The sequence below is a fragment of the Amblyomma maculatum genome, chromosome 1, assembly GCF_055883805.1.
Source record: "Amblyomma maculatum isolate TAMU_Amacu chromosome 1, ASM5588380v1, whole genome shotgun sequence".
Lineage (NCBI taxonomy): Eukaryota > Metazoa > Arthropoda > Arachnida > Ixodida > Ixodidae > Amblyomma > Amblyomma maculatum.
This window is the reverse complement of record NC_139344.1, coordinates 413,016,641-413,029,351: the sequence shown is the minus strand read 5'-3', so window position 1 is coordinate 413,029,351 and position 12,711 is coordinate 413,016,641. Positions and strand designations below refer to the sequence as shown.

General features: G+C 45.3%; 1 protein-coding gene across 1 annotated transcript in view; it reads right to left on the bottom strand.

The window, feature by feature from the left end:
* Nucleotides 1-10,930, bottom strand: part of LOC146208960 (phosphate-regulating neutral endopeptidase PHEX-like) — a 44,304-nt gene extending 33,374 nt beyond the window's left edge. The window contains exon 1 of the mRNA XM_084579591.1: nt 10,816-10,930. Coding sequence (XP_084435717.1) covers nt 10,816-10,930 — 115 coding nt within the window. The remainder of the gene's footprint in view (nt 1-10,815) is intronic.
* Between the last annotated feature and the right edge of the window lie 1,781 nt (nt 10,931-12,711).

The window sequence follows — 12,711 nt, the reverse complement described above, 5'->3', positions numbered from 1 at the left end:
GGAAAGGAAAGGGACACTATCTGTCACATTTGCTCTGTGGACACCTGAACCGCGCCGTAAGGGAAGGGAGGAAGGTGGGAGTGAAAGTGGAAAGAGAGAAAGGGGAGCCGTAGTGGAGGGCTGCGGAGTAATTTCGACCACCTGGGGATCTTTAACGTGCGCTGACAATGCACAGCACACGGACGCCAGTTCGTTTCGCCTCCATCGAAACGCAGCCGCCGTGGTCGGGTTCGAACCCAGGAACTCCGGCACAGTAGTCGGGCGTCTTACCACTGCGCCACCCCGGCGGGGCGAGGCCGTGCTGCGCTGCTCGAACCCGGCCATCTGTGCTCGGGTCACAGAGTGGCAGAAGATCGCCGACAGCACGCAACTGGCGGCCATCTGGCGCGGCCAACAATCGAACTGAACCCTCACCTACAAAAACTATCGCTCAATTTCGCACAATTCAAAGACCATTATTTTATACTTTTTCCTAAAGTTAGGAAAACCTGTGAATCAATCCTGACAGTCGAAGAAATAAATGTTTTCCCATCCATCCATACATGGATAGATAGAAATAGGCGCTGTAGTGGAGGGCGGCGGAGTAATATCGGCCACCTGGGGATCTTTATTGTGTACTAACATCGCACAGCACACGGACGCTCGTCTTCATGAAAACATAGCCGCCGCGGTCTGGATCAAACCCGGGTACTCCGGCACAGTAATCGGGCGTCTTACCACAGCGCCACCGCTGCGGGACCAAGAAAACTAGAACATCAATAATTGTCATTGGAACGTAGCACGCATAGCCCTTTCGCATGCATTTCAGAGTTCCGAGGAGGCTAGCGGTATACCTTTCTCAGCAAACAGGTCGTCGGTATGCTTTCACAGGCTCGGGATAATTTTTCCTGGGGCCAGTATTGAAATATTAAACGTGCCGACTCAAGCTATCGTTAAGGTCATATTGGTGGACACCGAATAACTACCTACATTGGGCTTTGCTAGCATCCACTTATATCAGACTGTACGCGGCCGCTCTGCAGTTCGACCCAATGCGCCAGTTGAACATAATACCACTGATTACTGTTGTTAAGTAGCACTACTACTTAGCCCTTCTACTTCGTACTTCAACTTGGAGCCAATCTAGAACCAATTTTAAGGTGAATACCTTTATTGCCTCATCGTTGTCGACAGCAGGTTGTCAGCTGAGGTGTCACGTTTTCGAGAGTGACAGAATAAATTATTAACCTTGTTTCTAACGGGAATCAAACCTCCATCCTAGAATCCCCAGCCCAACAATTTACCAACTGCACCACGCCCCTGATCGGGAAACACTCTTCCTAATTCCTCTTGTCTACCGTGAGGAAGATAGAGCAAATTCGCGAGTGACAGATACTGCGTTTTTCCTTTCCTCTAAGCGAATTATAGAACGCCGGTGAACCTTGATGTGTGCGATGAAATGCTGGTTGTGTTCAATAGGGGCGCGCGATGTACTGTCGCGACAGGTCATGACGTTACCAGGCGATTCATGCATGCGTTCGAGGTGACTGACGCGGAACTAATAACTAAAATCGTAGACACATATGTCAGCGATACAACATCCCTCCCTCTTAGGCAATACGCGGGCCCACCGAACGAGGCCCTCGACAGGCCCATCTCAGAAGCGGAAGTTAGAGCCGAAATCCTGAGCATAAAGACACGATCAGCTAACGGCCCCGATGGAATAACAAATAAAATGCTACGAAACCTAGACGACGCTTCCATAACGGCACTCACCAACTACATGCAAGAAGTATGGAGTAGTGGTCGTCTTCCCCAGCTGTAGAAAACTGCAAACGTTGTGCTAATTCCAACACCTGGCAAGCCCCCCAAATTGGAAAACCTCAGACCTATTTCTCTAACCTCATGCATTGGAAAGCTTATGGAACGCGTAATCCAAACAAGGCCAACTAATTTCATGGAGAAAAACGATCTGTGGACGCACGAGATGGTCGCGTTCCGACTGGGCCTGTGCACACAGGACGTAATGCTCCGATTACAACATGACATAATTGACTCGAAATCCAGAGACGCGAAGATAATTCTAGCACTAGATCTATCAAAAGCATTTGACAACTTAAAACACCAGGCAATTCTCGCGGGACTGCAGAAATTAGGAGTCGGCGAGAGGACATATAATTACGTAATAGATTTCCTCACAAACAGGACGTTGAAACTAAAGTTTCAGGACCTAGAATCCCCCACTGTCCACCTGGGACGCAAAAGAACGCCACAAGGCTCGGTGCTCTCCCCCTTCCTTTTTAACGTGGTGATGAGAGACCTTCCTGCCGCTCTTAAAGTCATAAAAGACCTGAAGTTCAGCATTTACGCAGACGACGTTAATCTCTGGATAAACATGGCATTGATGGCAGCATAGAGGAACACCTACAGGCGGCGGACACCATTGTGTCCTACGCGGCCGAAAGGGGTCTTTCGTGCTCTCCGCAAAAATCCGAACTTTTCATATATAATCCAAAATCAATGAGGCGCAAGGGCGACTTTAACGTAGAAGTTAGGGTCGACGACAAAACCGTACCAAAAGTCCAGCAAATCAGAATCCTCAACTTTTTATTCAAGAGGACGGGTATAACGACGGAATGATAAAAAAACTCACTACCTACGCGACGCAAGTAACAGGGATATTTAGGAGGATTGCATTCAAAGGCAGAGGCCTCAAAGAGAGAAGCCTCTTGAGACTGATGCAGGCGTACATAATAAGTCGAATATTCTATGCCACACCGTTCCTCAACATCAGGACCAATGAAAGAGAAAGATCCCGAACCCTGTCTGGTTGTTTCGCACCAAGATAGATAAGAGAAAATATGATACATGTAAAGCCTGCGAAGCGAGGGGGACCCTCGACCATATACTTTGGGAATGCCCTAAGTCTCCGGGCGCTAGGGACAACATTAAAAGTAGATAAGCCTGGGTAACCCTGCTGCGAAGCGACGTCCCCGCTGACCAGCAGAAAGCCGTCCGCCTGGCGGCTGAGGCCGCGAATAACCAATGTATATTCGCCAGTCCTTAGTCGCGGAGGTTCCAGCCTCCGTTCCTCAGGCCTGCGTGCCAGGTGCGGGGAGTAGGGGGCCTCCTAAATCGGTGGAAATTAAAGCTTTAATCAATCAATCAATCAATCATGCATAGACGAAGCTGACCCCACCGTGCTTCCGATCCAGGTATCCATGCGGTGCCTTACATTTGTCGCTTCCTCGAAAGCCGCTCCGCACAGCAAACAGAAGCAGACCCATATATGTCTAGGAGCCGGTAGTACAGCAGGCACCAGCACCATGTGAAATTGATTTACCGAATAGAAAAGGCACAGTATTTGTCACAATTTTGTTGTTGTGGCTGTAGGAAGAAAGAAAAGAAGATGCACGGGCCTGCTACTGGCTCTTTAGCTGAGCCACCTCCGCTGCCTGATTGATTGATTTAGAGGAAGGGAAAAGGCGCGGTAACTGTCTCACTTCTTTTCTGTGGACACCTCAACCCTGCCTTAAGCGAATGGTGGAAAGTGGGAGTGAAAGTGGGAAGAGAGAAAGAGGAGCCGTAGTGGAGGGCTACAGACTAATTTCGACCACCTGGGGATCTTTAGCGTGCGCTGACATCGCACAGCACACGGACGCCTCTTCGTTTTGCCTCCATCGAAACGCAGCCGCCGAGGTCGGGTTCGAATCCGGGTACTCCAGCACAGTAGTCGGGCGTCTTACCACTGCACTAACCCGGCTGGGCATAAAAAAAAACTAATTTATTTATAGGAAGGGAAAGGCACGGTAACTGTCTCACTTGTTTTCTGTGGACACCGGAACCGCGCTGTAAGGGAAGGGAGGAAGGTGGGAGTGAAAGTGGAAAGAGAAAGAAAGAGGACCATGCCATAAAAGAAGGAAGGAATGAGGAAGGAAAGAAAAGAGGGAGAGAGGTGCCGTACTGGACGTCAACGATCCACCGCGCTATAATGGCTTTTACTTCAACGCACTCTATTGGTCCAATGTGCCCTCTAGAATGTTTCTGAGATGTGATCAGGAAATTGATGTTAAAGTAGATTGATTTGTTTTTCTCGGTGTACCATTTTTAGCCCGTTTGTAATACGCGGTACAGCTATGAAAAAGCTAATAATTATTTCTGCGCTGATTTCTGATCCTCCCGATTTCGTTACGGATACGCTGAGCCATTTCGTATATAATTAGACAAATGAACTTTAGTTTTTGTGCTGTTTTCCCTTTCTATCAAGGCGCCATTTCTTGAATGCGCTCCAACGGCGCTTTGCCGTCCAAGTCGAGAAGTTTATTGCAGGAACAGGAAGGCATAGTTTATGTCGCATGTTTCGGGGGACACCGACACAGCTCTATATGGGAGGAGACGGTGGTGGGAATGAAAGAAGAAAGTGATAAATTGATATCGTAGAGGGCTTTGAAATAACTTCCACAGCACATAAAGCAGCAGTGTAAAGCATGTAGTGATTTACACTAAAAAAACAACAAATTCCGCAAGGATCACTGAAAATTCATAAAACATCACACGTAATCATGGAAGGCTTCTTTGTATTACCAGTTTGTGCAATCAGGCACCCGCTATTATTAAAACTAGATTTTTGGTGCATTGGTCTTTATTGATCAATCGCCTATTACGGTGCAGTTGTGCGTTCTCAGTGTTACGAATCTTTTATCCCGCACCAATGCTTGCAGGTAGATTCTTTAGGATACCCCTTCCCGTAGCAGTTGCTCGTTTGAACAGAGTAACATCCACTGCCGTCTTGTTTGGCAAACCACCACATAAAGTCAAGCTGATTGTTGGCCTTAGCGCATCCACCTGTTGGCTCGCTGCATTTTGAGTTGGTTTTCCACTTCTGGATAGGTTCCTTAGGAGCAGAGCACGAAGTGACGTAAGCTGTCAGAGAAAACAAAGTATCAAATTGAAATTTGCTATCAGAAATCAACCACCATCTCGTATAGCCTGAAGACGTATCGATGACGTCTAAAGTTCAGGGATCAGCTGATGTATGGATCAGCATAAGCGGAATTGTGCGATACAGTAGCCGCTCATGCGTTACATGACTGAGTTTATGTGATATCGCGAAGCATTTTAAGCTGATGCAGTGCTATAGATAGCAATTTATTAAAAAAAATGTACTTCTCATTATGCAGGTAAGCCTACCTGCACAAATCTAACTTGATTATACAGATTGTCTCGAAGGCTCCTAGTCGAAAATAAACTACAGAACCGTGTCAAAAATTTGGGAAAATATTGTGTAGTTCTGTCGCAAAAGTCAGATTTTAATGTAGTTCTTTAGCACTTTTCTACATTTCTGTAGTTTTTCTGTAACGGATTTCTGTTATCTAGAGTTCTGTAGTACCTTCCTGTGTTAAAAACGTTTGATGCTCCTACACAGAGCTCTGTTTCCACAACAGGTTTCCTGCAAAAACCGCAACAATATTCTGTATAACAGAAAGTTTCCTTATTTTTTCCGACTAGGCTGTGTCGAGAAGATTCAAAGTATACCGTGGAAACAATCAGAATCATAGCACATATAGAGAAAAATTAAGAAAGCGAGGAGCATTTTCAAACTAGAAGCAATCCACGAAGAAAAGAAATATTCGAATACATACGCGACATATGTTAATCTCAGACAGTCAAGATATTGATGTAGATGCAGACTGAGATCGAGATTACAGGGACCCTCATATTAACTCAGATAAAAATGAATAAAGATGAGAAAAAATACATAGGCATACTGAGGATTACTAAGTGACAAAAAAAGCTCCCCTAATACAGGAAAAAAAGGAAAATGAGCAATCGCACAAAGTAATTATAAAACACATTGAACCAAGAAAAGATGTGACGTGTTGCTATATTGATAGGTCTGTTTTTGAAACTTGTGATCCTTACCTGGTGCTTTAGGTCAACACCTAGTGGCGAGGAGTGAAACTAACGAGAAAATAGACACTTGTCATCAGCAACAAGGCGCCTCAAGTTTGAAATAATAAAACTTAACATAGTGCACGCAAACACGTAAAGCACAACTCATAAAGTAACGCCCTGGATGCATAAGCGACGAATGTAAGAGCAGTCAAAGTGTGAGCTACGGTGAAACAGTGGTGACAGTTACGATGAACCATGTGCCAGAATTCTTAATGAATATCAGCATGGCAACCATTTTGTGATCACCGAGGTGCGAAATGCATATGCGCCTCATCAGCTGAAGTTCCACATGGGTTTTCTCTCTTCAGCCATATATTGCCTTTGGATTTCTTTAAATAAATAAAGTAACGCAAATACTTATAAATACACTTTCCGTTTCATATCCTCGTCAGCTGCATCCGCCATATCATTGATAATCAGATATTTTCGAATTGTAGTGGGGCTGAGGTCTTGATCATTCGCCTGGCATGTGGGAGAACGTGGTTGTGCATCAATGCCAGGTATACTTTCATATAATGTGTTAGTTTGCCATAGTGTGATAATAATTATGCGAGACGTAAACGAGGCTTATGATTAACATTATGTAAGTGGAGGAATTTTACGTCTTTCAAACAAGTTCCGCTTTTCCACTTATAAGCGGAACGTATGTGGACCCAGATTAGGAGTGTGGAAGGAATACTGGATTATATATACGTAAAGTGCACGAGAGGGAGGAGGAAATTTGCCAACTACGAGATTTAAAATGGCTGTCATATACAGAGTCCTGTTACTGGTGATAGAAGCAAAACTCTTGGGCCGTAAATATTTGACAAATACTACCTTCTAGCAACAGGCAACGGGCCTGTATTGTAAAGCCACACAATTAGGAGGACACCACTCGTCTACGGGTGGATATTCTCCGTGCAATTTATCTTCAATTGAGACAATAAGTGAAAGTTTTAATTTTACGAAGCAAGAAAATGTTCTTCAGAGAATGGAAAAAAACAGAAGCAGTCAATAAAACCCAAATGAGGAGTCTAGATAATACATTTATTTTACATCTTTCTCTAACCATTACATTGCGAAAATGTGGAGATCGTTCCTTCAACCCACGACTGTGCCTCCTTTGATCAATTTGGGTCTCAAGTTGGAAGTAAAAAAAGTCAGAAAGCCATATGCATGTCAATGTTTTATTGATATGAGGCGAAACAGAGGCATTCAGGATCTCTCTGGTGAATATAGTTTCGGCATTAACAAAGGAAGAAGAGCTTAGGGAACTGGAAAAGAACAATGCTTTCCGCGATGTGAATAATGAGTGCGCAGTAAAAGTCGTTAGGATAGTTTGACAAGAAGTCGGTAAAACCCATAGGGAGATAAAATATCTGATTATTAAAGGGCAAAACATAAAAATTTCCAACCAAACACAATAGACCTCGCAGTGCCAAGGTAATCAAAAGCCGAGGTGTCCCACATAACGACCTGTATTATAGAGAGAATGAGCATGGTCTTAGGAATGGAGGTAGCCTGAAAGCAATAAAGACGAAGCAAGATACAGAGCGATGTAAGATAAATGGGGTACAAAACAAAGAGGTCAATGACAATATACCGACATATATTACGAGAAAAAAAGACAACCTCTAAATTACCTATATAGTGCAGTTTATGTTATCAGGACGAAAAGTAGTGTGTAGTAATATGGGGAGATCAGATTTTTCTATGCAAACCAAGCAAGAAGTCAACAAATCAGTATGAGCGATGAAAAGGCGAAAGAATGTTCGGTGAAATGATGTAACTGCAGATTTGTTTAGGGGCATTGGAGACATCGTCTTAAAACAACTGGGGTTCCTCTATGCGAAGTGCTCCATGTTTTCGAAAGTATCGAAAATTTGGAAATCTAAAGTCGTCTCCATCAGTAAGAAAGGTTACGTGATTGAAGTGAAAAACTACAGCATTATCTGTTATATAGAAGGCATTCACTTAGTTAATTGCTAGCACAATCATGCCAATCGGGGACTACAACCATCCAAAAGACCTGGAAGGCTTTTTCAACAGATAAAGTTCTCTAGAATAGAAAAATGTCCACACAGCTAAACAGGCGATTGTAATATGAACAGAATGTTTCTAATCTCTTTACATAATATATATATATTAAAACAAATCATTTGATCAAATTAAACCGCGCTTGTCTTCTGAAGTGTCTTCTACTTAGGCTAGCCATAAGTAGAAAAAATTAAATATGTCGAATTGGCTACATGGCAACCATAGATTTCCATAAAGAACTAATAGATAACCATTAGAAACTTTTCAGGCAAGCCTGGTATTCTATTCTTTGATTGCATTTTTTTGATTATGTCCCACATGGACGATGCCAAATAATGAATCGCGATCTAGAAAATCAAACCAGAACGGTACGGCTGAAAAGTTCATGCAAAACACTCAAGTAACGTTAAACCGACATGGAAAAGTACAACAGATGAAGCAAATGGCGAAGCTTTTAAGTGTTAGGGCGGGTTGCACCATAGATCCGGGTTATGAGGATGAAATGCCGACGATAGGAATCGTATAGGGCATATCTGGCAGGCGTTCGCAGATAATTAAAGGCTGTTTCCGAGTATGCCCAAGTAAAAAGTGCATAACAGCTGTGTTTTACCGTTACTGACCTAAATGGCCGAAATAATTAGTCTAATGAAAATGAAACCAAGGGGATGGGTGTAACTCTGTGAGACAGTAAGCGATAGAGTGGGAGAGAGGAAAAGCGAGGTGACGAAATTGTAGTGGCTATTATGTAGGAGAAGAAATGGCCAAGAGCGGGACTTTTATTTTGAATCCACGATAGCCGATGGTTGCAAAGTATAACTGTTTTCGTTCGCAGCGAAGGCCAAAGTATCAGCGGCTTCAGAACGTGAGGGGACGGATTAGATTAGGAAGTTTGCGGTCATTAGCTGAGTGCAGGTGTGTGAGCACCGAGTTGACTGGAGGGATGTGCGAGAAGCCTCTGCCCTGTGATGGGAGTAACCAGGCTGATGCTGAGAAATTTACCGGTCCTGATGTGCGTAAAATCGAAGTATGTTTTAAAGCATTTGTGTTGTCAAAATTAAACGTGCCAGGATATTTAATTCTAAGCTTGTGCTCAGCTCACCGCATGACCCAAAATTATATTGTTCGAATTGCAGTTAATAAGCATAGCTTATTTTTTGAACTTGAGAAAGATGTCAAGGAGATAAATTTTATTCTAATTTGCAGTGTTTAACTAATATTCACTTTTCCTTTATTCGTGGATTTTGATAGTTTTAATTGCTTCATTGAAAAGGAAAGGCGCAGTATCTGTCGCACTGGCTTTGTGGACACCTGAAGCGCGCCGTGGAAAGGGAGAAAGGTTTATTTTACAACTGAGCGAAAGAGGCTTTCTTGTAGGGAGGAGGTGAGAAGGACGTGGCGAGCCACTCCGCAACAGCTGCGTATCTGCTGGTTTAGCTTCGTCTAAACCTAATGTAAGATTTTAATTCAGCAGAAGGGTTTTCTTCGGTTATGGCTCGATATTGATGCCAGCACGCTCGATATTGATGCCAGGTATCATGTGTCTCGCTACGCAGGTTGCGCACGCGTAATGCTACTTCCCATATCAGTTGACATTTGACCTTGACCTTTGGTAGGAACATAGCTAACCAAAGTGCTTGCGGCTTAGCTTCCAACTTCACCTCGAAGATGTTTGAGGATCATTGGAAACACACGGTGACATTGTATTTATTTCACTTAATTAAGCTATCGCTTAAAAATTGTGGGCATTTGAGCGAGGCTCGAACCTATTGATAGAGCGAAAGCTGCGATTGTTACAGCGATCACCTCTGTGACATCACAGTTTCAATCCGCGGTCTTTCCATAATTTTTCTTCTAATTGGTTGACAGGAAAACAATGGCACAGGATTTGTCACACTTTTCCCTGTACACATGAACCGCCATTTCACGACAACTGCTTAAGTTTTAGACCTCTAAAATTTTTCAAGGTCACATTCTAATTGGTTATGGAACCTTTTTGTCACGTTCAAAGTTTTTCAAGGTTAAATTACAATTGGTTCGTGTTTGACCGAGTGTAGTGTAATTTCTTCATAGGAAGCCGCACGGTCCCTCGTTGTTCCATCGCCCGGCTGACGAGTCGTCGGGCGAAATTGCGGGCAGCCTCATTGTCCGGTAAGGAGGAATGTGCTGGTGTCAAGTCTAGCTGTATTGAATAGTGAGTCATTTGAGAGGCAAGCAGATATTTGAGTTCTATAGAGGATATCCTGCCTTTTGCTGTAATTTCGTATTGCGGTTCGCAAGTCGCTAATCGTATGAAGGGCTGAGGTTGAGCTTATTGCGAGGGCGATCGTAGGCTCCTCCACTTCCTTCTGGTCGTTGGTAATCACTGAACCGGCCGTGATCTTTTGACCCTGGCAATTTACAGTCATAAAGGTGAAGGCATTACGGTCCGCGTGTTTGGCTGCTTCGACATAGACTGTGTCTTGTTTAAACTGGTACTGCATGTGTACTTCTTTCGCTCTTTCTACTGGCCTGTCTGAATGAAATTCAGTGTGAATCTTCTTCGGAAGAAATAGTATTATCAAATGAGTTCGCAATCTCATTAGACGGTACATTTTGTCCTGCATTGTTGCGGGGTAACCAATATGGAGGGCGTCAAGGGTAAAGCGTCCTGTCGGTGTACGGGTTAACCGTTTTTATTAAGACCCCATCCTCTCCGGGACACACATCTCTAACAAAGACACAGGAGGTCGCCTGGCAAAAATTACAGATAGATTCCTGTCAAATCCAGTCATCTGCGCATATGCATATCCTGCAATATACACCCCTAATGTAACCTATGCCACATGAGGACCAACTTACACCCTATAATATGGGCATGCCCACGAGAACCCCCTCCGCGGAATCTGCAGCTCGCCACTAGCGAGCTGTGGGAGGCCTCTCGGACCCGCTGGTCCAACTGCGAGCCATTGAGCGTGCAACCGAGGTCGTCCGAGCTCATGGGCTCCTGGCCACCTAGCGCGGAAGCTTCGGGTTACCAGACTTCCTCAGTAAATAAATGTTCATCATTCCCCTCCTAATATTGGCTCACACTCCGGCGGGGTGGTGCAGTGGTTACGGCTCTCGACTACTGTGCCCAAGGACGCGGGATAGAATCCCGGCCTAGGTGGCCGCTTTCCGATGGAGGCGAAAAGCAAGGTGCCCGTGTGCTGTGCGATGTCAGTGCACGTTAAAGTACCCCAGGTGATCAAAATTTCCGGAGTCCTCCACTATGGCGTCTCTCATAGCCTGAGTCGCTTTGGGACGTTAAACCTCACAAACCAACCAACCATTATTAGCTCACAGGAAAGGAAAGGCGCAGTATCTATCACACTTCTGTGGACACCGAGACCTGCATTGGATGGAACTGCTTAAGTTTTTGACCTTTAAAGTTTTTCAAGGTCAAACTTTCTTCTATTTTAACATCTTGAAAACTCGACGTGGGGAAGCTTTTGCTTCAAAAGTAGTATATCCTAACGATGGATGATTACAGTGCATGTTAGTGAGTGCCTAGACTGGTTCGTAAAATTTGAGGCACAGAAAGATTTTCTGGCGTGTAGACTGCGGGCTTTTTGTTGTCAGCCTTGAAGTAGCAAAGTAGAACGGCCATTCGAACAGCCTATTGTGACTGTAGGAAGAAGGATTAGAAAAGGCACGGGCCTGCCACCGGCTCTGTAGCTCAGCCACCGCTGATTGATTTATAGTAAGGGTAAAGCGCGGTAACTCTCTCACTTTAGTGGACACCACAACCATGCCGCAAGGGATTTAGGTGGGAATGAAAGTGGAAAGAGAGAAAGAGGAGCTGTAGTGGAGGGCTACGGAGTAAGTTCGACCACCTGGGGATCTTTAACGTGCGCTGACATCGCACAGCACACGGACGCCGCTTCGTTTCGCCTCCATCGAAACGAAGCCGCCGAGGTCGGGTTCGAACCCGGGTACTACGGCACAGTAGTCGGGCGTCTTACCACTGCGCCTCCTCTGCCTCGTATAAACAGAGCAGAAAGTAAGGAAAAGAAGGCGGAGAGGAAAATGGGGCGTCGCAACAGCTGTCCTTGCCACCGAAGCGGCGGCGGGTGCAATGAAGGCCTACAACAGGTACAGAAGGTGGAGGCGTGCTAGCCCCCGCCGCGAAAGACGGGGGCGTACCTTTCCTAGCTCTGTAGGGCCGTAACGGCCAGAAGCAGCCGCCCTCGTTCCCCTCTCCAACTGCTTCACATCATTCTCACACATTCATTATCGGAAAGAAGGATTAGTTAGTTTGAAACGAAGAGGCGTCCGTGTGCTGTGCGATGTCAGCGCACGTTAAAGATCCCCAGGTGGTCGAAATTACTCCGTAGCCCTCTACTACGGCTCCTCTTTCTCGCTTTCTACTTTAACTCCCACCCCGCCGGGGTGGCGCAGTGGTTACGGCGCTCGACTACTGTTCCCAAGGATGCGGGATCGAATCCCGGCCTCGGCGGCAGCTTTTCGATGGAGGCGAAAAGCAAGGCGCCCGTGTGCTGTGCGATGTCAGCGCACGTTAAAGAACCCCAGGTGGTCGAAATTTCCGGAGTCCTCCACTACGGCTTCTCTCATAGCCTGAGTTGCTTTGGGACGTTAAACCCAACTAAACTAACCAACCAACCAACCAACTTTAACTCCCACCTTCCTCCCTTCCCTCACGGCGCGGTTCAGGTGTCCACAGAAAACGAGTGAGAGAGTTACCGCGCCTTTCCCTTCCAGTGAACCAATTATTAGTTATAG